Source organism: Lissotriton helveticus, chromosome 5_1, assembly GCF_964261635.1.
Source record: "Lissotriton helveticus chromosome 5_1, aLisHel1.1, whole genome shotgun sequence".
Taxonomy (NCBI): Eukaryota; Metazoa; Chordata; class Amphibia; order Caudata; family Salamandridae; genus Lissotriton; species Lissotriton helveticus.
In genome coordinates this window covers 347511208-347536300 of record NC_136065.1, presented here as the reverse complement: position 1 = coordinate 347536300, position 25093 = coordinate 347511208, and the positions used below count along the sequence as shown (strand labels likewise).

Genomic DNA, 25093 nt, shown 5'->3' with positions numbered 1-25093 from the left:
CAGCTGTGCACTTCCAGGAAAAGGCCTCTTGTAGTTTGTTGTATCCCTGTGGCTTGAACAGAAGGTCAGGCGTATGACCCTGGGAGTCCACATCTTTGCCCTATGTGCAAGAGGGAGCAGGTCTCAATCCTTAGAGCTACTTTAAGGTTACAGCCAGCAGGTCCAGTTTCTTCTGATCCTCTGCAGGAACAGAAGTGTTCTGAAGTGGGTGCCTGGAAATGGCACATTTGTGCCTAGCACTAGCTAGTGGATGAGAGGCCTCCTGGGCAATGGAGTAAAAGTCCCCAAGGCCAACCTCACCCACTTTGGGGATCTTTAAGATGGTCAAAGTCTTCGGCCACAATAAACTTGGGCTCTGTGGGCTGGGGCGCGTGTACTAAGGTAATCCTAGTGTCCTCCCACATCTAACCCTAAATTCTAGTTTGAGGCGGTCACTGTACGCACAACAAACCCAGAGACTGAAGTCTGGTAGGTTAAGAGTAGAGTCCTTAAGCAACCAGACAGTGGATCCACAAGTATTTTCTTGGCTTCAGATTCTTTCCCTTATCAATTGTCCGCTAAGGGTTATATGTAAAACCAGCACACCTGTAAAGCAGGATTTGCCATTCAAGCAGTGTTAAAAAGGATGCCCAAGGCCCCACTCTGCTTATTCTGCAGGGGTTTAGAGGAGTCATCACAGGCCTAATCAGGTCATCCTATTGTTGGGTTTTGGGAGGCATTTCACACATATTCACAGCTAATTACTGGCCGGGAGAAGCTAGAGAGCCAATGCAAATTAGCCTTCGTGAACTTCAGTCACGGAAGAGGAACATTTTTAAAAGTAACTTTCCCTTAATATTTATTACAAATCTAACTTCACCACTAAATTGTATTTTTAATAACTATTAAAAATGGTTGTTTCATTATTTTTCTAGCAGGTCCCATTCCTGAGATACCATATTAGGATTTTAATCTGTACTTCGGTTTTCTACATATGAAAGCTAGGCCTGCCGCAGTGAAAAATAGATTTTGGGTGCCAGTCACAGTAAGAACATGTTAATATTATATTTAAACATGTGCTACTTTTAAATACCATGCGCACTTCCTTGTGGTCTACAAAGTCTTCAAAAGGAGGGGCCTAATAATATTTAAAAGTGAGGATTTGACCTGGCAAAAAGGTTTATGTCGACAGGTCGAATCTCAGTTTTTATGCTGCTACAGTCAGGCTATTCTGGTGGGCCTGAAGCCATATTTGCACTGCCACTTTTGTGAATGGCATAATAAGCCCTGCAGTCCACTAGGGGCATTTAACTTCCAGGGCAAGAATATAATCCTAGTAACCTGTTTCTGGTCACAATCGAAACATTAGAAACCAATGCACCGAAATATAAATATATATATAGATATATATATTTATATTTGTAGAGATTGTGTTATATAACAACTGTTTAGTTCGATGACCAGCCAAGCTTTTCAGCAAAAGGGGACATCAGTGGGGTGACTAGGGCCCCTGTGGAGCTATCCTTTAGAAATAATTTTTTGAGAAGAAAAAGAAAATTGTATAACGAGTTGGTCCCTTTGAGGAAAAAAATTACGTTTTTGTATCACAATTTAGAGGTCTATATTGAATAGGTACATTCTTGTGATGCCACCATCAAGTAAGACAAGTATGTCACCGATAAATGCCCTCTCTAGATTGAGGGCTCGGGGGGAATCTCATATTGAAAGTGGATTCAGATGCAAAACAATCTTATAAGAACATCTTGCTTAAATGAAGGACATCTTGCTTCAATGAACACAGATCAACGATTCAAACAAAGAAATGTAATACACTCCTGGTGTCCCATTTTATAGAGAAGTGATGACCCAGATGATATTAGATGGTGGCTGCAAACAAAATCTAAATAAACAAGAGAGTTGGAGATATGGATGGAAACCCTATTCTCAAAGAACTATTTTGGATCATTACATCAGGAAGTGCAGGTAATGGTTCAATGAAAACCTTGGTTTTCTATAATAATTTTGAGATAGTAGCCCTAAAGAGAAGACTAGGAAGAATTTCTGATTAACCAACAGGACGCATACATAGATTGACAATATATAACAATGACTAAGGAACATCAGATTCTGGTTCCATATGTTTTGCATGAATAGATACGTTCAAAATAATCCCACAGGTCGACTAAAAAGGAAATGTATACTGATAGAGAAAGTTTGAATCATTGAAGGACTGATTTAGGATGTCTCCCCACCTTGAACAATTGGTGCAATGTTCTGCAATGTTCTGCAGGACCTTTTAAGATGACCATCATGTACTGCAACACTTCTTTGGTAACCAAGCTAATGCTATGACTATAATGTATAGAGTGTGGAACATTTTCTTGGAATTATACTTAAAAAAATCCCCCTTAGCAAAAAATGTTATTTGGTTTGTTTAACACTGGAATTCTATTTAGGAGTAGCTCAAAAACCGACAAACAAAATATCTGCACTTTTATAACGGAGTGATCTCACTAAGGGCAGTGGAATTCTGCAAATAACAGATGACAAAGAGGTGTCAATGTTACACACTGAACTGAAAAAGGGAAAATTAAATGTGCTATGTTAATAGACTGTGGTATAGAACAGCCAATTTGTAATTATACATTCTATGACTATCGCCCCCCCTATGTTCTAAATTTCAAAACTAATTCTGCCACATCTGAGGAAGGTAAACTAAAAGACATGATGATAGCCAAAATGTTATACAGATGAAAAATGTTGTCTGTACCAATTAGCATTGTGAAAGATGTACAGATATACAGATGGTTCACAAATATCAAAGACAGAATGTCTATCTGTAATAATCATTAAAAAATAATGACAATAAAAATGTATATGGGATTTGGTATACTAAAAAATATCTGAAGTAATTCTGATATATGACATTTCTATAAATCATTTAGGGGCATAATGTGAGTGTTCATGTTTAAATTTCTCCATATAGGACGCAGGGATGTTGGCAATAGATCATTAGAATCTGTGATGGCTGATTGTTCTCTATTCAAGGGGTGTAGAACAATTTGTGTGATTCCTGGAATGCGCTCTGAAGTGGACCAAAATTCAGAGTGGCAGAGGTTAGCAGCGTTTTACAGATATAAAGGGATCATGGCTGGCATGAAGCTGCCTCTTATCGCAAAACACCTCTTATGGCACCCTGAAGACTGAGTGGCACTAATATTAATAGAGATGTGTTACACTGCTCTTTTGATTACACAATAGACCCCGAATTCTTTCAACAAAAAGACCGCTTAGGTTAACTGCAGCAAATTACACAGTTTGCATAAAAAATGGATTCTGAGATACTATACAGGACACTATATTTGCCTGACCAACTATGCACCCTATATTGCACTAGTTCCATTTTTGAAGCAATAGCTTTTAATTGGAGGCGAAAGGCTGCAGCTACCCGACCCGAATCTGAATAAGGAGAGAACTTGGGCTATGTTAGCAAAACATCACTCTTATGAACCTGCAGTGACCTGCCCTCCTTACTGGAAAAGCACAAGCCAAAATAGCCCAATTTTATTTTAACAATATCTAACTTTATTCAATTCAAGAAATATTGTCTGTTGGGAGTAGATTTCTTCACAGCAGTCAGGATCTTAAATTCTCCACACTGATCGCAAATGTCTTGCTGGACCGAGTAGTAAGATAGAAACCCTAACATATGCAAATAGAGACCAAGCTCAGTGCATGCTATTAGTACAGTTTTACCCATATGCAATAAAAATGAAATTTGGAAGCATCCAACGTTTTTAAAGAAAGGGATGCCACCATATAAAAAAATACAGACATTAAACTAGAAGGGGGCTATGTGTTTCTTTGGCGTACTCCTTTACAGACTACAAATGGGGCTGTCATTTTATATTCAGTACTAAATGTTATGTAAGCTGTACTGTTCGCATATCAAGCAAAAGTTGCATTAATAAGATAAGTGGGCACCAGATGGGCTGCCAAGGCATCTAATAGAAGAAAAGCTTTATCAATGTTATCATAAGTGACCTAATGATCGAGAAAAATCCCCGATTAGGATAGCCATTTTTTATAATAATACATTTCAAGATTAATTATATAAAAGACTTTCAATTTTGCCTACAGATTTCGTAAAACCAATATGCCAATCAACTATAGAAATCAGCAAAAAACAGTGCCATGGCCAACAGAGTTAGGCCAAGAGACCAAAATAATATTTTAAATCCTAAAACTATCTATCATACTATATATCACATAAAATAGAAAGGAAAACAAATCACTAAAACCAACACACCAAAAAGAAAAGATTTTGAAAAAACTATGGGTACAGTCGACTCTGAAACAACGGACATGTAAAGAAGACCACTATCCAAAACTAGAACATTTCTATTTGAGTAATTCAGTAGCATTTGCAGCCAGATGCTCTTGGACAAATTTTCCTGCCCATCAACTACCTTCAATCACAAAAGCCAGTGGCTAGAGATAGCAACGCTATACAGCACTCAAATCCTTTACAATGTTTCCTTTTTACTTTTTCAGGAGTTTGATTTGCAAAGAGCTTCGCTGGTTGCGAGCTGTAATCCTGTATGCCTAAAACTGGTTGAGGTTCCAATCCAATTCCTTCCCTTGGCAGTATCATCCAAACACTCGTGGTGCCATTGCTGTTAGAGGTATGGTCTGTCCAAAGGCTGCGTCTTGCAGAATAGGACAAATTAGCAGAGGTATACTGGAAACTGCAAAATCATGATGACTGAATAAACCTACTGCACGGAGTAATTTTGTTACTCAAGTGCATTTTCTGAAACCGTGTAAGTGAGCCAAGGATCCCAATTACTCTACTAAACATCAAATATGTTTTTTATGCTTACTTTTTGGAGTTTTGAGTTAGTCCTTTTTGTCATTGGTCTGTTGTTGTGTTCACATTTTTCTTCCACACTCGAGTCTACAGCATACAGCATGGGTCACTTGGTCAGCCCACTTTACTATTGGATAATTTAACTTTAAGTCTGCTTTTTCACAGGCAGCACATCTGCACGCCAAGTACTTTCCTTCAGTTACATAGTCTACTACGTCAATATGAGCTTTTTGAGACCAAAATAAATATTTTTGTTTTGAAGAAATATTTTTTTTATTCAAGCAAGTTTCATGCAGCTCCCCCTAGAATAGCCTTTTACAAAATCCATTACAAGACAAAACAAGTACTGACAATGCCAAAAGCCTGGCAGCCAATGCCGGACCCATTAGCTTTTTTTATGACTGTGGTTGTGTCTGTTGCCTTGACACGAACACCCTACTTCTGTTTGTAGAAGCACACTCACCCATGTATCTCTGACTATCTTCATCTTTTCTCATCGTTTCAAATAACTACTTCCAGTGTAAACTTCAGAAATATATTTAGTTTTTCCTAATGACAACTCTGAAATCTTTTGAGAATGTATTTTTTCATAACACTGTTAACCAAGTACTATTGAAAGTTGCAGTTAAGTTTAAGTGTTTGCTCTCACAAAACAATAAAAATTAAAAAAAAGGATTCCGAAACACATTTTAGTAACTTTGCAGCACCAAATATGAAGGGATGAAAGCAAAAATAATCAACATTTAATGAGAATATAGTTACATGACTAAATCGCAAACTTACCTGTAGTAAATAAACTCTAATCATGTAGAGGAAACTTAGACCGAGAGTTAGAACCCATCGTCCTATTGTGTATGGAGTGGATTTATCTAACCAGGATTGATAGATCTAGATAGAAAAGAGTGAGATTAATATCAGTTTTTGAAGATACTATAATTTAATTTGCACAAAACAGTTATCTTGCAGAAATCCCAGAGGATTTTGGGAGGGGAAAAACGCAAGACTTGATAGATCTAGATAGAAAAGAGTGAGATTAATATCAGTTTTTGAAGATACTATAATTTAATTTGCACAAAACAGTTATCTTGCAGAAATCCCAGAGGATTTTGGGAGGGGAAAAACGCAAGACTTGATAGATCTAGATAGAATAGAGTGAGATTAATATCAGTTTTTGAAGATACTATAATTTAATTTGCACAAAACAGTTATCTTGCAGAAATCCCAGAGGATTTTGGGAGGGGAAAAACGCAAGACTTTCCCCCTTTGATAATTTTATAATTCCACCTTCTCAGTTCACACCCCACCTTCAGCGGTTGTAGTTTAATGAATAAAGCTCAGTAACACAGTTGCATCTTAAGTCTTCAATTGAATAAGTCTATTTTACACTGCTGCTTTACCTGTCTGTCCTGTAATAGTTTAAGAAATCAAATGGTCAAAGTGGTTAACAGTATTCTACCTGAAAGTATGCTGCGTTTTCATTTTATACCAAAAGGTCACGTATAGCGTGTCTTATTCCAGTATTAGCTGTAGTATTGGAAAAGCTGTGTGTATAAAGTATTCCTTCGATGTAAGACATTGCCACAGAGTTCTACTGCAAAGTTAATATTTTATTACTTTCATGCACCACAATATATATATTTTTTTTACTCACTATTGAAAACAAAAATCGTTCTTTTAAAAGAAAAATGAAAATTCTGTTTAATCAAGATGCAACCTGCAGCCCGAGCGATTTTCATGCTGGGAATAACAATGAGTTAAAAATGTCCTAGTAAGCATGACGGAAAGCTTCAATTCTATTAAGGACGCAGAGGGGAGGATTATGCTGTAACTTTCCTCTATTTCTTACAGCCAGCAGTGTTTAGCTTCAACTTTTTTTTTCCTTTTACAAAAAACTAGCACTTCCATGGTGCTTTACACAATTCATGCACAGTCCACCAATCGGCAGTATTCACTATCCCCAAGGGCCTGTGCTTCCTGTGGCAACTCCTCTTTCTGGACTGCGAACAGAAAAATCTTGTGTCGGTTCAATCATTCTTGAAACCCTTGGAACCTGAAACAAATGGCCCATAACAAACCATGACTCTGTTCTCCAAGACACCCTAAGGCAAACTCAATTCCACATAAACAACAAGCCCGAGAACATGATATCATGGAATTCAACACCAACAACTTCATGAGGCATATAAGGTAACAACGAACTAAGGCATGCTCATACCATACGACGAATCTTCTTCCTGATGAGCATCATTATGTGTCCACACCGGGTGGGAACAAGGAGACCGACAGAGCCCTGGGAGGGAATAATCCTCGCCTCCGCGTCCTTAATAGAATTGAAACTTTCCGTCATGCTTACTAGGACTTTTTCATTCTATATCAGGACCGGAGGCGAGGATTATACTTGTTCAAAGCTTAGCCACCACAAGCGACGCCATGTTTATTACGGGTCGTGTAGCCTCTGGAAGACTTGTGGCTGAAGCTGCAACAGGCTCCTGTGTGACCAACTTCTGGAGCACCAGTCCGCTACTACGTTGGAAACTCCCGGGAGGTATTCCGCCTTCACCAAGATGTTGTGGGAGGCACAAAAAGGTCCACAGATCCTTCGCCAAGTCCGCCAAAGCCTTGGACTTCGTACCCCCAGGAGGTTAATATAACGCACCACCGAGACGCTGTCCATTTTCAACAAGACGCTGCTGGACACCCTGACCTTGGTCCATCACCAGATCGCGAAGGAGCCCGCCATCAATTCCAGGCAATTGATGTGGAGCTGGCCCTCTGACACAGACCACTTTCCTCCTGTAAAAGAGTCCCGGCAACAAGCCCCCCAGCCCGATTTGTTGGCATCGTACTCTATGACTAAGTGTGATTCGCAACCGAAAATGGCCCTGCTATTCAAGACCTGCATATGGTTGAGCAACCACCCCATTTCCATGTGGACCTTCTCCGTGAGAGGAACTTGATCCGCATATTGGAGGCCCCAGCGTAAGTGGGAGGCTTTCAGACGTGTAAGCGCTCTATAGTGGAGAGGCACGGGAAGATAGCCTGGATTGACGAGGCCAAGAGACCCACCAGACGGGCAATCTGCTGCAGCGAGGTAGAGGAGCGAGCCAACATTCTTCTCAGCTCTCTGCAGATTTTGGTAATCTTCCACGGAGGAAGGCTCAGGGTGCGGGCTACCGAATTGATGGTAAACGCCAAAAACATCACCTGTCTGGAAGGAGGAACGTTTTGTCGTTGATGACAAACCACAGACTCTGGAGTAGATCCATGGTCTCCTTGAGTTGGGTAACTAGACATAGAGGGCACTACTCTAGCAGCAAGATGTCGTCAAAATAGATGATATGACGCAGGCCTTTCACCCGGAGCGTCTCCACGACTGGTTTAAGATCCTTCATGAAGCACGGTGCTGACGAAAGGCAGGGTCATGAAATCGTAGACCTGGTTCCTCCAGAGAAACTGAAGGAGACACCTGTGTGGTGGAAAAATGGGTACCGTCAAGTACGCGTCCTTTAAATCCAGGCGCACCATCCAATCGTTGGGCTGCAGGAGGTCGCGCAAAAGATGAATACCTTCCATCTTGAAGTGGCGATAAACCAGCCACTGATTGAACCCCTTGAGATTGATGATAGGCCGCTGACCGCCGTCAGTTTTGTCTACAAGGAAGAGGTTGCTGAGAAACCCCGCCGGGTGCAAGTGAGCGGGCACTATTGCTCCTTTTTGCAGAAGATCCGCCACCTCTCTGTCGATAAGCGGGATCTTGTCCTATGCGAAAAACAGCAGTTTGGGACGGGGGTTCCATAAAACTCCATTTGGAAAACACTTTACAGTCTGGAGCACCCACGCGTCTGAAGTAATAGCCCTCCAATTGTGTCCCCAATCTTGAGATGTTGAAAAGGAGGTAGGCTCACCTGCTGTGGCCAGTGGTTGGCCTCTTGCTGCTCCTCTGCCTCCCCGGACTCTGTAGCCTTTACGGGACTGAAATAATTCCTCTTTGAGGGCCTTGTGTGTAGAACTTGCCAGCCGAGCGCCCCCTGCCGTGACCGGCACTAACAAAAACACAGGGGTGGAAGACTTTCTTTATCGAAGATTGTGCCTTATCAAAGGAAGTGAAAGTTGAAACGAATGTCATCAGTTCCTTGATAAAGGGTCTTCAAAGAGGCCACCTTGTGCGATGGTGCCCGCCTCCGAAGAGGCCAGGACCCCGAAAGTTTGGGATCGACTCAGGAGGAATGAGCGTCGCCTCAGTTGAAAGGGCGCAATTAGCATTCCCCAAAAAGACCATCACCCGTTGGTCCCAGTTGGAAACTCGCTCTGGTGACAAAGGGGTGCCTGCGACGATGGCCTCCTCGGCCAACTCAAGTATTTTGGTGAGCGGTCCGGTGAGGTCCAGGAGTCTGTCCTGGCAGGACTTCCAGGATCTATCAATACCCTTCTACGGGTCCCTAACATACTTCAGAAGAAAGGTCACCATTCTGGGGGTCTACCTCCGGCGTTGTTGCAACTTTGCCCGGGAGGGACAGACGAGAACACTCTGCCCTCAGGCAGGCTCTGACCTCATTCTCCAAGGGTTTGCGTAACTGTCCAGCCACAAACACCGAAACCTTCGGGGAGGGATTCCATTCCGAGGACGGTGGATGAATTAGGTCTTCCGGAACTAACATATCGGAGGGCTCCTCCGCATCTTTTGAGGTATCTGGAGGGAATACAATAGGGTGCCAGGGTCTAGAGGGGCTGCTTCATCCAGGGAGTCTCCTGCAGAGTCCTCGGAGTCATCTGGACCGAAGTCCGGGACATCCAGAGAATCCGGAGTAGTATCCTGCTCTACTGGTGAAAGCCTGGACAGAAAAGCCTTTTTTAGTTGCTCAAACACACCCACCTCAGCCGTTGAGGTGCTCTTGCGCTTCTCGGCGCGTTGGGGTCATTCTGCCTGTATGGCGTAAGCATACTGCATCATGCGGCGTTCAAAAGGACCCATTGCCGCCTACACCGCCCGATGAATGGACGCGTCCACATCGCGGCAAAACTCCTCATCGAGGGGGATGACTTGCAGGGATTCCTCCTCTGCGTATTCCATCTCCATGGCAATTAATAATGAAGAGTAGCAGGGATCAAAATTGCACGCGACCCCTGATGGCAGGCAACACGCTCTACGCGTATACAGGTAAACCTGCAGGTAGTGGCAGAAAGTTTAGGCAGTAATAGTACACTATATTTTTGTGCCTCAGAGCAGCTGGCAGGAAAGCTCTTCCCAGGGGCTACTCACCCTTTGCTTATAGTGGGTGTCAATGAGGTCTGGGCCCGGCCCCCACCACAGCTAGTCAGTGCTGGAACAGCCCAAGGCAATGCCTTTACCATGAAATCGCCTCAGGGTGACGGATCTGACCCACGGAGTTTGTGGGTGTCACGCTGTGGCCTCAGCAATATACGGACCCTCTACTGCAGGCGTAAAGGTTCTCAGACCGCTGCAGGCTTGTCAATAACACGCGTCTGACTGAAAAACGCGGGCTGCGTGACTGAACTCGCTGATCCCACCACAGAGAGCGGCACGGATCAGAGAGTTCGATCCTGTCGCCCCCCCCCAAGCCGATGCACCCTACAGCCTGTCACAAGGGCCACGAGTGGAGCTTCGGTGATGCTCACGCGACCCCAAGCAAAGGAAATAAGCACCTAATGAAGGAGAAAGTCAGAATTAACAAGCGCAACTTCACACGAAGACCCTGTGAGAGAACAACAGGCGAAATACACTTGCAAATAAAACGGGACAGTTAATGACAAAACCTCTCCCCCGGTAATCGCGGGGGCATTATATATATTTTTTTCCCATATAACGAGAGAGAAAATAAAAGACGACTTAACTGCTGGCAGCAGGAAAGAAAGAGGAGTTGACACAGGAAGCGCACGCCCTTGGGGATAGCGGATACTGCTGACTGGCTAACTGTACATGAACTGTGTAGAGCACCATGGGAGAGCTAGTTTATTGAGAAAAAAAAACCAACAACAACAAAAGTTGAAGTTAAACACTGCTGGCTGTGAGAAATAAAGGAAAGTTGCAGCATAATCCTCGCCTCCGGTCCGGGCATAGAATTACATTTTTTATTTAATTTATACAGCATTGGAGGCAAACAAATTGGCTCGCAACCAAGATGCTATTACAAAAAAAAAGTAGCAACATGGATACTGGAACACATAGGTGAAGAAATTCTCTCCTGAAATGTATTGATATTAAAAGTGTATTCACACTTCTGTTTATATATTATCTATGGTACCTTCACAGCGAAGCGATGTTCTCAACGGTTTTGCATGATGAAGGTCTAATGCTTTAGAATGCCAACAGAATAGGACGAGCATGGAAAAGAAATGCATCTGCGGGTTCATTCTAGTTTAGATGGACCTTGAGCATTTCACATCATTCAATAGTTCACTCTGGCAATATTTAAACAGGGTGAAACAGGTGTGGCTGTGAGAAGTCCCTCTTCAACTCCCTGGGTCATATTTAAAAGATACCACACTAACATTGACTTTCAAAGCTTTAGCTCGGAGCATTTCTCTGGAAACTCTGTTGCCACAACTTTGGCTCCTGCCTTAATTCAGAAGTGAAAGTACTTTCAAAAGGGTTTCATTGGGAAATGATCAGAGAGAATACATTTTGTAACTACTGATGATGAAACCTTGAATATCAAACAGCACTTGAAGCGTGACACAAACAAACCTGTCTGCGCCTGACCATTGCCAGACGTCAGGATCCCTGACAGTTTCATCCCAGAAAATCAGGCAAAATTAACCTACTCGCAAGGGACTCTCCTATTGTTAAACAGCCTCATCACACTTAAGCCTAAATCATGTATATTATGGTTCCCAGGTCATCTAAATGGCCCCTTCGCATGCTTCAATTGCAAATGGGTAGGCTGGCCAAACAAGGACCCACCCTTGAATCAAACCATTAATCTTGATGGTTTAACCTTAAATTGCATCAATTTCAATGTCAGATCTCTGCCCAAACAATGCATAGACATTTGGGTTATTATAAACAACTCCAATCCAGACATAGGCCTCATAACAGAAACCTGGATTAACTGCCACACTCTACCTGAGACTACCGTTGCAGTTCCTAACGGTTACAAGATCCTGAAATGACACAGAGTAGGGAGGGGGCACAGCTTTGATCTTTAAATATACATACAACTGCTTCTCATAAAACAGCTCTTCGACAGCAGAATGTGAAACTCTAGCATTCTAGCATTCCAGCTATCCTACAAAGCACAAATATTGCTTGGAGGCACAGAACTATACAACCCCCTTGGCTAAAACTCCCAACTGGCCTCTAATCTTATCACATGGTTGTCCACACTTTGTCTAAAACATAAGTAATTCCTATCGATTAGGGACTTTAATCTTCACTTTGACAACATAGAGGCTCCTCTCTCCAAGAGGCTACAAATTGAAATGTTAATCCTCATCTAAAACAATGGGTCTCAGGGCTGACACATGCGGCAGGCCACAAGCTAGATTTGCTCTTTTCAAACATAGAAAACACAACAATCCATGACATGCTCCCACTAATGTGGTCTGATCACTTTTTAATCAAGTTTTCTCTCACTCTACCCTCAACCAGGAAATTACCAGCCAACTCGCCGCCCATCCAGAAAAGACCCTGGAGTAAAACAGACGTTGCTTCCTTCTCGAACCATTTCTCTCCACCAGAAACTGGTACAGACTTGTCTCTCAAGTATTTTTTGGACAATTTTTATTTAGCCATTACCAACTCCCGGGATAAGAGCACCCATGGAAAGCTAACAACCTTCGAGGCAATATCCACCGGAAAAAGGGTACTCCATAGAGCTAAGACTAGAGAAAAGAAAATACAAATTACTGGTGCAAACATTGAGAAATTCCAAGAGCCTAGAGGAATGGAAGGTATACAAACTTTAATTGAATAGATATCACGGCGCTCTCATAGGGCAAAAAAAAAAAAAAAAAAGACTACTTCATCAAAAGACTAGAAGAAAACCAGGGTTCCTCAAAAGAACTTTTTAAAATAGTATAAGAATTGTCCCACCCATCCAGCCAATCACAGGGTACCCGTGGGGTGTTCGTTGCGCTTTATAAATGTTATATACAATACAGGCGATCAACCCATCTGCCAGCTATTGAAAAGAATTAGCAAACTTATTCAATGGCAAAATACATACAATTTACTTACAACCATTTTTAGAAGAAATCTTCTGGGAGGAACTAGGCTTACACAACAAAGCAAGCACACACGTAGGCAACTTTGTGAGTACTTCTGTGGATCAGGTAGAGAAAGTGATTCTAGAGGTCAGGTCCAGCTGCCCAGATGATCCTTGTCCACACCCTTTATTTTCTTCCACCCGGACCACATACTCAGTAACTACCTAACACACATCTTTAATCTCTCCTCATCTAATGCCAACTACCCCGGGATTTGGAAACAAGCCATGACACTCCCCTTGGCCAAGAAAACATGAATAGACATATCAACCGTATCCAACTACAGACCTATATCCTTGCTCCTCTATGTGGCTATGGTCCGGAAAAAAATAGTTAACATCCAACTAACGGCTTATCTAGAGAATAATAACCTCCTGAATGCATCACAAACTGGCTTCAGAGCCAAGAATAGCACTGAATCCACTCTCCTTGCTGTCTTGGATGACATCAGATTAGAAGGAGATCATGGCAAGGCCATTGTCCTGAGTCTACTTGATCAATCTGCTGCATTTGATACAGTTTCTCAAAGCCTTTTGGTAAAGAAACTCCATGATACAGGGCTACATTCAAAAGCCCTAAAGTAGTTCTGGTCCTTTCTAAGCAAAAGAACCCAGTCTGTTATACTAAACACCTTACGTTTGCCCCCTCCATTTATCTAAGAACAGGGCCCATCAGGGCTCTTTCATTGAGCCCGACGCAATTTAACATTTATGTTGCGTCTCTGACGCACATTGCCAGAACTGGGGTTTTGAGATTTGCTCTTTTGCGGAAGACACCAAGCTAGTTATTTTCATTGGTGAGAAGGATCATGAGACTAGGTCTAGACTGATTAACTATCTATCCGAGGTAGTGAATTGGATGACATATCACTGCCTAAAGTTAAATGCTGATAAAACTGAGATCTTACTCTTTGGCAGTGCCCACCAGGTTTGGGACTCCTCCTGGTGGCCACCTTCATTAGGCTCAGCCCCAGAGAACAAGAAAGTGCCAAAGAATCTCAGCGTCCTAATCGAGGACTCCCTCAATGCAGGAGCAGGTCAGCGCCACATGTGGCAAGTGTTTTGGACTATTCAAGCTCCTATGGAAGCACTTTCGATGGATTGCCAGTGACTGGAGCAGAACCGTAGTCCAGGCACTAATTACAAATCAATAGGACTATGGAAATGCCCTTCATGTGGGCATGGCAGACCACCGTTTCTCAGACTGCAGGCGAGAATATAAAATGTGGCTGCTAAACTAATCTGCAATAAAGATAGGTTCAGCTCTGCTTCAGAATGCCTTACAACTTTACATTGGCTCCAAATGTACAAAAGAGCCACATTCAAACTTTTGAGCCATGTGCACAAAGCACTTTACAAAGATGTACCTGAAATTCTACAATCTAAGGTAGGATTCTACAACCCTTCATTGAACCCTGGATCTGCTAACCTAGTTTTAGCTAAAGCCAAATGTGTCGAAATAAAAATAGAAAGGTGGCTGCTCTTTTCCCCACTTGGCAACTGCCCATTGGAACCTCCTGCCCTTGGACCTGCGCCTCACTTCCGACTATGTCATGTTCAGAAAGAGCCTAAAACCATAACTCTTTACACGTTAAGCCCAGTGCACCATCTCTTAGGGAAAGCTGCCGGCTAGGACCTTTGAAGAAGAGTGTTGCGCTGTACAAAATGCCTTAAAATACATTTAAAAAAACCTTTCCCCGAAAATAGACTGTTTCATTAGCCAATATTAATTTGACAGACTTTGCTTGACACTACTGGAGAGCTAAGAAAAAAACAATGATTTAATCACGAAAGCAAACTATGCAAACTTCCATGTGATACCAGTTCCTCTCGACTGTAGAAAAACTGTCAAGCTATGTCAGTGTTTTAGCTCTCTTTCTTTACCTGTATGTATTAGCTATACCTTACAAAATAATCAAAAATGTACATGGATACTTCATGATAATGGAAGCACACATCACTAACCCAGCCAATCACCCCATCATGTGTCTAATAGTGATGTGGCCTGTGTTGGTGGTTCCACAACCAGCTCCGAGACTAACAAATGGGACACAACTAGCAGAGTTTTGCATAAAGCTTGAAATAGAGAACTTTATTTCCTATATGTACTGTGATCCTTTAGTTTAAATGTCCCCTCACTTGTAAAAGGGGCTGTAACTGTAATAGCTCGTCCATTTTTATTTTGTAGACCGTTTTATTGTAATTTATAATACACTAAACAATAAAATAAACAAAACCCATTACAACAATTAACCTAACAACCCCCTCCCTAAATGCCCAGTCTCCATCACATCATGTATCACTATATTTCCTTCCCTTCCATTTCAGAAGTTGTTTGTACTGTTTCTGCACACTTTGGCCCCTGGATTCATCCACTGTATCTGGATTTTTTGGACAATCTAATAAGTGATCCCATGCCTGTTCCCTGTCAACAGATCCTCTTCCTGAGTAACTCACACCTCTCAAACTACACATTAGGGGTTACTCCCATCAGCTTGCCTCCCCACCTTACTTCACACCACCCACCCCTCATTCAGAATGATGCCGCCCACACCCATATATCATTTATTACTTGCACTCCATTCTGTACAAATAAACCTCCCACTTTATATTCCTAAATTTACAATGTTTTTCTATGAAGTCAGGTTCTGCGTTTTTTATTAAATTATTTGCTGCTCCTCCTGGCACGACATGTGGGAGGGTAATCAAAAAATATCATTAGATGTGCCAGGTGCAACGTGGCAAGATCACCTCCAACTCAGCTGTAGAAGCAGAAGACTCTTCTGATTCTGTCTCATCTTCCTCTGTATTTTGGGAAAGAGAGTGCAATCCCACTCTACCCCGACTCACCACCTCTCTGACCAGTTTTTCCTGATCTTGATAAGCCTGCAGCCTAGAGAGGATGCGCCTGTAGCCTAGAGAGGGCTGCTCCTCCACCCTTCCTTCCGCTGCTTTTTGGTCGACTAACCGGCTGTCTCTTGTTCTTAAGACGAGCCCATCTCCCTGGGGGAGCCGATCTATCCACTCAGAAAGCAACTGCAGGCAATTAAAAACAAGGCCTCCCGGCCATAAGCAAAATGCAACCAAGAAGGGAACAACATTGCATAAGTAATCCCTCTATCTCGAAGACACCTCTTGACCTCTGTAAAAGAAGCCCTTTGCTTGTGAGCCTCCCTTGTGAAATCAGGAAACACCATAACTTTCAGGTTTTGTACAAAGATGTCACCCTTTTCTTGAGACTGTGCTAAAATATGATCCAGATAATGAAAATACAGTAATCGGACAATCACAGCCCTTGGTGCCGTTCCTGGCAGATGAGCCCTTCCAGGTACCCGATGAGCCCTTTTGAGAGCATAGTGTTGAGAAAGCCCCTTTGGAACCACTACTTCTCTCAGCCATGACTCCAACAATCTAGTCATGTTTCCATTGGCCCCCTTCTAGTCATTCTGGCAACCCTACAATGCGGATATTATTCCTTTGGGGTTTTTTCTCTGCGTCCTCAGCTCTTGTTTTCAGCATTTTAACTCTTGTTACCAGGAGGGTCTTCTCTTTTTGTATAGTGGATACTTCAGGTGAAATCTCGCCCAATGTGAATTCTGTACATGAAACCCTTTCTACCAAACAGCAATGATCCTCCCTTATTAACCCCTATTCTGAAACCTAAGTATTCTCATGAAGCAGCAATAACATGCAGGATATTGTCTAGCGTCATTCAGCCTTCCTCCATCACAACCGGCTGCTGCCCCTCTATTAGGCCATGGTCACCTGTTTATTTTTTCTTAGTATTTTTACCCATTGTGTGCCCTCTTTATGCGACACGGACACCATAAAACCTCAATATACCATAGATAAACCAGTACTTGTGTTAATTATTAACAAGTATCACGGGCTACTGTGACCCACGCCCGTCTCCACCACGTGTCACCTGCCAACATTCAGCCAAAATGTTCCAGGGCCCATAGTAAGACCAATATACAAAACATTGCTTCAGGGCCCACTGTGACACACTGCGTTGCAGATCCAACAATTAGAATGAGCGTGTCACATTGTTAGACTAAGAGTGCATGTCACTGAATTACAGACACGAATAACATGCCCCCCACACTCAATTCGCAATGTAATTTGCAGTGCGACATAAAGGATCTATCAATTAATAAAATGAGTGTCGCGCTGTTAGACAAAGTAAATAGGTTTCTACCATGTAGTTTGTGTGTATAGCAGTGACATGCAGTTGTTAGTAAAATGTGTGTGTGTCACAGTAAAGTACTCCTCCCAACACAATGCGACTTGTGAAATGGTTATCCGTGTGCAGCGCATTCACAAAAATGAGATTAAACTAAGCTAAATGTTTGACATGCAGCTTCAAATAACATATGTGCATGCCACAGCAAAACGCCTCCCCACACAATGCGCACTTGTAAATTGTAATAAGTGCATATTGCAGCTGTCCTGGCCTTAAAGGAACTGACAAAATGACCATTGGACACACCCACAAGAAGAGAAATGCAGGACGCCAGGCATTCTTCCTGTTCGTTCTATGCAGGAAGCATGCAGCTGGACTATGATGCGGGTGACACACGACCACGGAGACGCCAATCCGCAGGCCACTCACAGCAATAATGAGCCAGTAAGTTGCATGTGCCACTCAGAGTGCAGGTGTAAGTCACGCCAGACGTCCTACATCAGGCACGAGCAGGCAAGTTTCACACGTGCATACTGTCAAGTGCGCACAAAGCTTGGTTTAAATCAATCATGCGTGTGATTTCAACTGTTAAATCTGCAAACCGCATTAAAGCTAAAATGAAGTAAGAAAGTGCAATACAGGCGTCTATGAGTCTCTGGACAAATTGGCTCAGTTATCGGATTCCATGGGCTTTGTCTGAACAATCATGCAGCCCAAGCATGTAACGGCTGCAACTATACTGTTTCCATAGGTCGCAACGACAACACTGAATCTGCTTCAGTATCTTCACGATATTAGTTACGATCAGTTGTTCACACTCAATTGTAATGATTTCCCCTTCTTTGCTCTGGTTAAATTGGCCTTCAATGATATTGCTGGTCACCGACCTCAGCTAGTCCGCCCGTCATTTTGTAGTGCGGCTGCTGCAACACAACTATTTGATTAATTGCCTTTCATTAGCCCGGCCAGCTTCAATGTCTTCACATGGTTGGACATGCTCAGATGTTGGCCTTCAATGGTTTCATACAACACGCCACAGCTCCCAAGTGGGTTTCAATCATACAGGATAGCAGTGGATGGTGGAGTCAGGTGTGGAGTGATACGGAACCTGAGCTACTCCATTGGCTTCCGAACAAAGAACCATAACTCGTCCATGATGCTGAAAGGGTGCACTACTAAATTAGAACACAGGCCTCGACAAATCTACTCACCCACTCACTATGGCGAGCCAGATTTTATCAGGGCGAGCTATATTTAGGGTCTACTCGCCATTCCTGGCAAGCTGACCAACAGCTAGTTGTTCTGTTCACTCACAAAGTGAATGAGCATAAAAGATGCCTTTAAAACTTCTTTTTATCTTGTAAGATTTACTTGTGTTGAGACAGAGGTCAAAACTCAGTTTACATCTACAATTACTTTTCCTTCTCTGAATGAAAAGTTGAAGAGTTTATTAAAGTGAACTGTCTGACGAACATGCTGTGCAATCAATGTGAAAAGAAAAGCTGTAGGGTGTCATGTTTTATTATAACTAAGGCTCACTGTTTTCCGTTGTAACTGATTTCTACAGAGTAATACAGACAGAAAACATTCATTTACTGGTCTGTATTTATTTTTAAATGTGGATAAAAACTGAAATTGGGTTGCTGTTTGAGTAATATTTGTTTGTGTTGTATTTTAGTAAATAGGCTTTAACAGCATTAGATATACACATGGTTGATACTGAAATGTGCATATTTTCATTTAAGTGCACTGATTTATCTTTCACGGTGTTCACAGCACTAAAACCTGGCAGACATTCAAGCATAAACGCATATTTATCGGTTAAATAAATCTGTAAATATACTAATTTCAGCTTAATTTTTCCACAACACCCAAAATAAATATGGAAAAATACAGATGAAATTAGCAAAAAATAAATATGGATAAATACAGACAGAAATGACAAAAAAATAAATACCATAAAACCGGGAGCCCTAATTATAACACATTTAAATAGCTAAAAAGTGAACTGTACAAACATGTTAAATACATTTCAGTAGTTATGAAAGCCCTTCTTTTGTAATTGTGTGATGAAAACAATATTTTTAAAAGGATGAAAACAAATCAGAACTCTTTACTTGGTGATGTGCAAGTGATAAATTGGTTTGCTGGAACTCAATTTGCACTGAGAATGGTTTATACACTATAAAGTTTTATAAGTAAAACTGCATGTCAGTGGGAACGTTTGTAGCCATTTCAATGGAAAATGTTCTGTCTGTAAATGACAGAGCACTACCACATCACACTCATTAGTAATATATTTATTAAAAGTGAGTTTTTATAGATGAACTGAGAAACATTCCCGTGCGGTTATGTGTACCCTATATGTGGGCTAGATTCTTATTATACATGAAGCAAACATTTAGTCCATTAAATTGAACCATTTAGGTTTTTTTTGTAAAGCAGGAATGGTGAACTCACATATTGGAAGGTATTCCTATGTGATAATGAAGAAAAAGGTGGTTCTGCCAAATAACATAGTTGCCTAGGGTGACATAATGAAACCAGCTTATGGGTCTAGTACATTACAGTTATGTGAAGTATATTATTCAAGTTACTAGACCTCTTCATCAAGAGCAGAGAAGGGATTAAAACTTTGATTTCGCACTTTGGATCAGGAAGGTTCTGGGGTGTGGAGGGGCAGAGGAAGTGTCTGTGGGTTGTGTCATAAAAACACTGCTGATTCAGAGGAGAACACTATGGCTATGATTAAGAGTGGCCCAGCATAGTGTGTACTGCTCCGGGCCATTATAAGTAGGCCTGTATTTCCGCACCTAGGGTTACTGGATTTAATGTTACTCTTATTATTTAGTGCGATTCCGCTACTGTGGCGGGGCTGGTTATGTGGCGGGCAGGGGCTGCATGTAGAAGCACACAACCCAGTGCCTGTCTGCCAAATGTGGCACCTCCTACTGCCTTCCCAGCACTGTACCACCTACCAATCCAGATCAGTTACCCAACCCCAGAGTAGAAAAGGCAACATTGAGCCAAAGAATGAGTCCTTAGCACATAACAAACCTACCTGGCCCCAGATGGCTCCATAGTGCAAACCCTGCTCATTCCCGCAGCATCAAGGCCAGGAGCATAAACTGTGCACGGCCAAATGAAGACAGTACAGGTACAGCCCAAAGGCAGAAGTCTTGGGTCATCAGGGGCTACCTGGCCCCAAGTAACAGCAAGAGGGGGAGCAAGCACAACTTACCCAAGCCACAAGGGTGGCAGTAGGCACCCAGCATGCCCTGATGTCCCGCCCCACAGAACTGTGCCAATAGCACCCAATATGCACTGCCATTGTTGCTCCCACTAAGCACCGCCAAAATGCAGGTGGTAAATAGGAGCATTAAACAGGCTGGAATAGATAAAATGATGCTTTTTTCACTGAAAAACACAGGTCTGCATAGTTAGTTGTTCCCATTCCAGATGGTTTAACTTGTAAGTAAACTATGCAGGGGCACAATTACCTGCCAGAAACTGAAATTCCAGCCTTGATAATTCCCAACCACCCTCCACTGAGCAACTCGTAAGCAGGTCCTAGGTGTTTATGCCTGAATGATAATTTAAACAATGACTTAGCAAGAGTTAGATGCCCACAAGAAAGGTTTACGTTATACACATAACATCATTATATGATTCCAGTGAAGTGGTACCTACAAATTTTGCAACTCAAACTGAACAATTGTTTTTGACAGACTTCGTCAAGCAGCTTCAGTGAATAAATGTCTTATTCCAACCAACAGCTCTTTCTTTAAAGCTCACTGCTGCACAACCCCACTGGGGAACTAACGGCCTCAGGAACAGGCAATATAATCCCATAACGCGCTTGGGAAGCCCAAAGAGCTACATCCTGAGGGAACATTATTTCAGGATATATTGTTTGCTGCATCTGAATTAAGATGTTTTTCTACTATTCTAAAGTAGATGGATTCAAATATTTGTTGTCAAATCAGCCCTCCATCTTATTGAGCCCAACCAAAACGTACCTGTCCGAGTCGTGAAAAAAATCTGGAAACCACAGAAGCCTTGCCATGGACAGATTCGCCAACACTGTCCCCTTCTGACATCCTGCTTCTGTTGAGACAATTTTTTTAAAGAATTGAGAATTTATATAGCAAACACAATAGTTGAAGCTTTTTAGGCATTGTCATATCAAGTGTTACTATTACACAGCTCAACAATACATATGACACTGAAAAAACCTAAGCCTTTGTAAATCAACTAAGTCTCGATTGTATGTTGATTTCTGACTCAAAACATTAACCCCTTGCATGCTTGTGATGGCCGGGAGCCGTCACGCGTCACGGTGGGCGTGTGCGGAGGGCGGACCCCGGCCATCCAAATCCCACCCACTAATAAAAACTCCAGCACAGCGCGAACATTCACCGCGCACGCAAGGGGTTAAAACCTGCAGAGTAGAAAATATAGAACACAAAACGATTACTTTTTGTGTAATATGAATCTATTGGATAAATGATTTAATAAGTGATGGATGATTCAGTATACTTATGAGAAGTAACTCACCACTAAGTAAATCAGGGGTCTCGCAAATGTTCTGTAATAAGAGCTATTTATGCTCAATTAAAATCATCCCGAGCTACTAATATTATTAGTGTTGTAATAATGACCACATCAGACAAGATTACCTTGGTGGCCACTTTATGCAAGATTACAAGCAGTGGTCACCTCAGTGCAATGTTGCCTGCAATGATAACTTCAGTGCATCAGGCAGGGTTGCCAGAAGCAATGGAAGAGAGACTTTGGGCCTGATTAGGAGTTTGGCAGTGTGGGAGTGGGCTGGCACGCCAGCGCCCCGCTCCCACAATGCCAAACTCCGCGGTTTACCGGATTAAGTTGTAATCCGGGCAGGTGGTCCTGCAGCGGCTGGCCCAGGGTGCTGCCTTTAAAAGGCTCACAGGAGAGCCTTAGAAAGGCAGCACTTTGGGACAGACAGCACTTTCCAGCATGGCATGGACTGTAAAGTCCATGCCATGCTGGAACAGGGCGTGCCATGAGCCCACCTGAATGCATCCCAAAGGCCCTGAGGCAACAGGGGGCCCTGAAGGGGCCCCTTTGTTGACTCTCTGCCACCCTTTTCATGGCGGTCCAAATGCCATGAGAAGGGTAGCTGACAGCCAACTCGTAATATGCTCGGCTGTGCCACAGAGGCCCCACCAAGCACACTGAGGCCTCAGACCACCGCGATTGTGTGTCCCTGGTGGATGTGGTGGTCCTAATACGGTCCGACCACCGTAGTTGTAATAAGATGGTCGAACCACTGGTGCGGTGGTCTCTGACTGTCACCACGAGTTTAGAGGTCCTAAGGACCGCAAAACTCTGAATTAGGCCCTCAGACAATTTGCAATGCCTTTACCATAGCTGCAGCCCCTGGCACCAAGGTAATCATATCAGTAATTGGTTTCCCCACAGTGCCTCATGTTTTAGGGCATTAATATCAGCTCTAAATATATTTTGGAAATTCAACCATTTTTTCCAAACAAGCTTATGCAGTCTGAAAATACTCATATTTTTGTCTCAGAATGACGTTTTTCAATTTTGGTATGCACATATTAATTAGCCAAACAAAAGACTCAATTTTAGTAAAGAGGATTGCGCTCAGGAGAGCTACTGACAGGTAAGAAGGCTTAAAGATCTTGAACTAAAGACATATGAAAATATAAATACAAGCATCATTGTGATATTTAATGAAACTTTATGTAATTACTTAGGAACGTGCGCAGAGGTCTGTTGGCCACAAACGTGGGGATCTGGTGGTTTTTCCCTACCTTATGCACCGTGCCAGATTACCTGCCTTAACTGATATGTACTTGTGATAGACCTTAGAGCACCATCTTTGCCTATTGCGGACCACCAACTGTATAACTACTGGCAGGTATCTGGAGAGCTACCAGTAGCTTATGGGCTACTTGTTGGAGAAGCCTGATGTAAACACTTCATAGCTGGTGGAATGATGCACCAAATTGGATTGCAATGATGCACCAAAAAATAACTACTACTCTAGGAGAAGCCAACGCCCATTTTGTGCATGTTATAAGTATTGGTAAAAACAGGTGTTCCAGACCAAAAACATTGGTCTTACTGGGATTCAAACCTGTCAGCTACAAGTGATACATTACCAAAGCAGTGGACAATTGACAAGACTGTGTTCTCTTCTAAGCTTCTGAATGGATGTCATGTGCTACTGCACAGGATTAGCTATGAACGCATAAAAAGGGCACGTCTGACAGATGGAAGACAGGACAAATGTACTGTGCTCACACCAGCGGACAGCCAGTTAAGAGCACAGTGTGTGTGTGGGGGGGGGGGGTGTTCTGGGGGAGGGAGAGAGTGTAGCAGGGATTCCGTTCTCCTACAGAACTGTGCATAGAGATTTGGAACCTCTGTGAATTAGGGTGACCCAAAACTCACCTCAGTACACAAAACCCTCTTACCGAGCTAGCTACAGTTTCTCATTGGTCATAACAAACTCCCAATGCTTTAGACAAACCAGAACATGAACTTACAATACCTCGGGTCACGTGGAACACATGAGCACTCTTTCGTTATACAATCATTTCAAACCAGAACGTGGAGTAAATGAGGACACGTGCATATTTGAAATATTTATTTACTAATGCCGTTTTCTCAAACGCAGTATCTTAGATAATACAAGGAAACATATTATCAGAAGCATAGTTATCAGCATAGTTACTAGTCCATAGAAAGCAAAAGGTGACAGCATGCTAATGTGCTGTAATGAATAAGCGTTAACAACACCTAATTCTCACCCTCCCAAACTAGCATATTATATTACTATCTAAGAAGGTCTCTTTGGGTTTTAGCAGGGCGGGCCCATACCTACAGATCCTAGTATGAAGAGATCACATCAGCTTCCACCAGCTCTCTGCATGCGAACCACATCAAGTGTGTATGTGTGCTCTAAGCAAAGCAATATAAAACGCGCCTAAAGCCAGAATTTGGCAGGAGCTGCACTTATGTTATGTCTATGAAGGTGCGGAGATCAGTTCTCACAACAATTCTGTGTCGTGTTATTCTTGTAGCTTCAGCACTCTCTGTACAGACATAGTTTATTAAGCAAAGCTGATATGAGAGCAATAACATATTATTCTCATGTAAATCACAACGCTCTTCTAGGTTGAAAGCTAAATCAGCAATTATGTATTGTGTGCAGAAGCAGCAAAAGGAAAAAATGGCGTTTAAACATTTAATAAGCCTATGCTAACTTAACACAGATATTAGATAAGCAGAAGCTATATGACACACCCCCCATGATCCGAGCACGGACAAGATAAGACAAGATAAGGGCCTCCTCATGAAAGCAGAGTTCAAGAACGATGAGCAAAGTTTATAATGTACAAACCTCGGGACAAAATTTTTATATGACTAAATGTAACAAATCCAAAATGTCAATATTTTGTTCACTTTTGCTCAAGCCAATAGGTCTGGGAGGAGAAAAAGTCTATCAAAATTTGAAAAAAGCATGTCAGGCGAAAGCAAGAGGGCGGGATTCGAAACATGAAAAGTTTTTAGGGCAAGACCGAATATGCAAAATATGCAGCAACAGCCTCCAACATGAAATCACCGTCTTCATCCGAAAACAGTTCAGCCATCCAATTCAAAAGTGGAAAAGACCATACGTGCTCTTCTAGTACCGGAGCCTCTATCACCATCAGAGGACAACTCGGTGGGTTCTCAAGAAATCAGTGCCAAGAAATCTTGCGCTGCTGCGAGTATGTTCCAAGGACCCATTAGTCCATGCATCGCTGCTAAGGCCATAATCCT

General features: G+C 42.4%; 1 protein-coding gene across 3 annotated transcripts in view; it reads right to left on the bottom strand.

Annotated features, from left to right (window-relative positions):
* RER1 (retention in endoplasmic reticulum sorting receptor 1) overlaps positions 1 to 25093 on the bottom strand; it is a 114381-nt gene that overhangs the window by 50854 nt on the left and 38434 nt on the right. For all 3 annotated transcript variants that reach the window (XM_078642465.1, XM_078642467.1, XM_078642464.1), the window contains exons 2-3: positions 21277 to 21364; positions 5633 to 5737 (exon numbers count right to left, since the gene is read on the bottom strand). In XM_078642465.1, the coding sequence (XP_078498591.1) occupies positions 5633 to 5737; positions 21277 to 21357 (186 nt within the window). In that variant the 5' untranslated portion in view covers positions 21358 to 21364. The remainder of the gene's footprint in view (positions 1 to 5632; positions 5738 to 21276; positions 21365 to 25093) is intronic.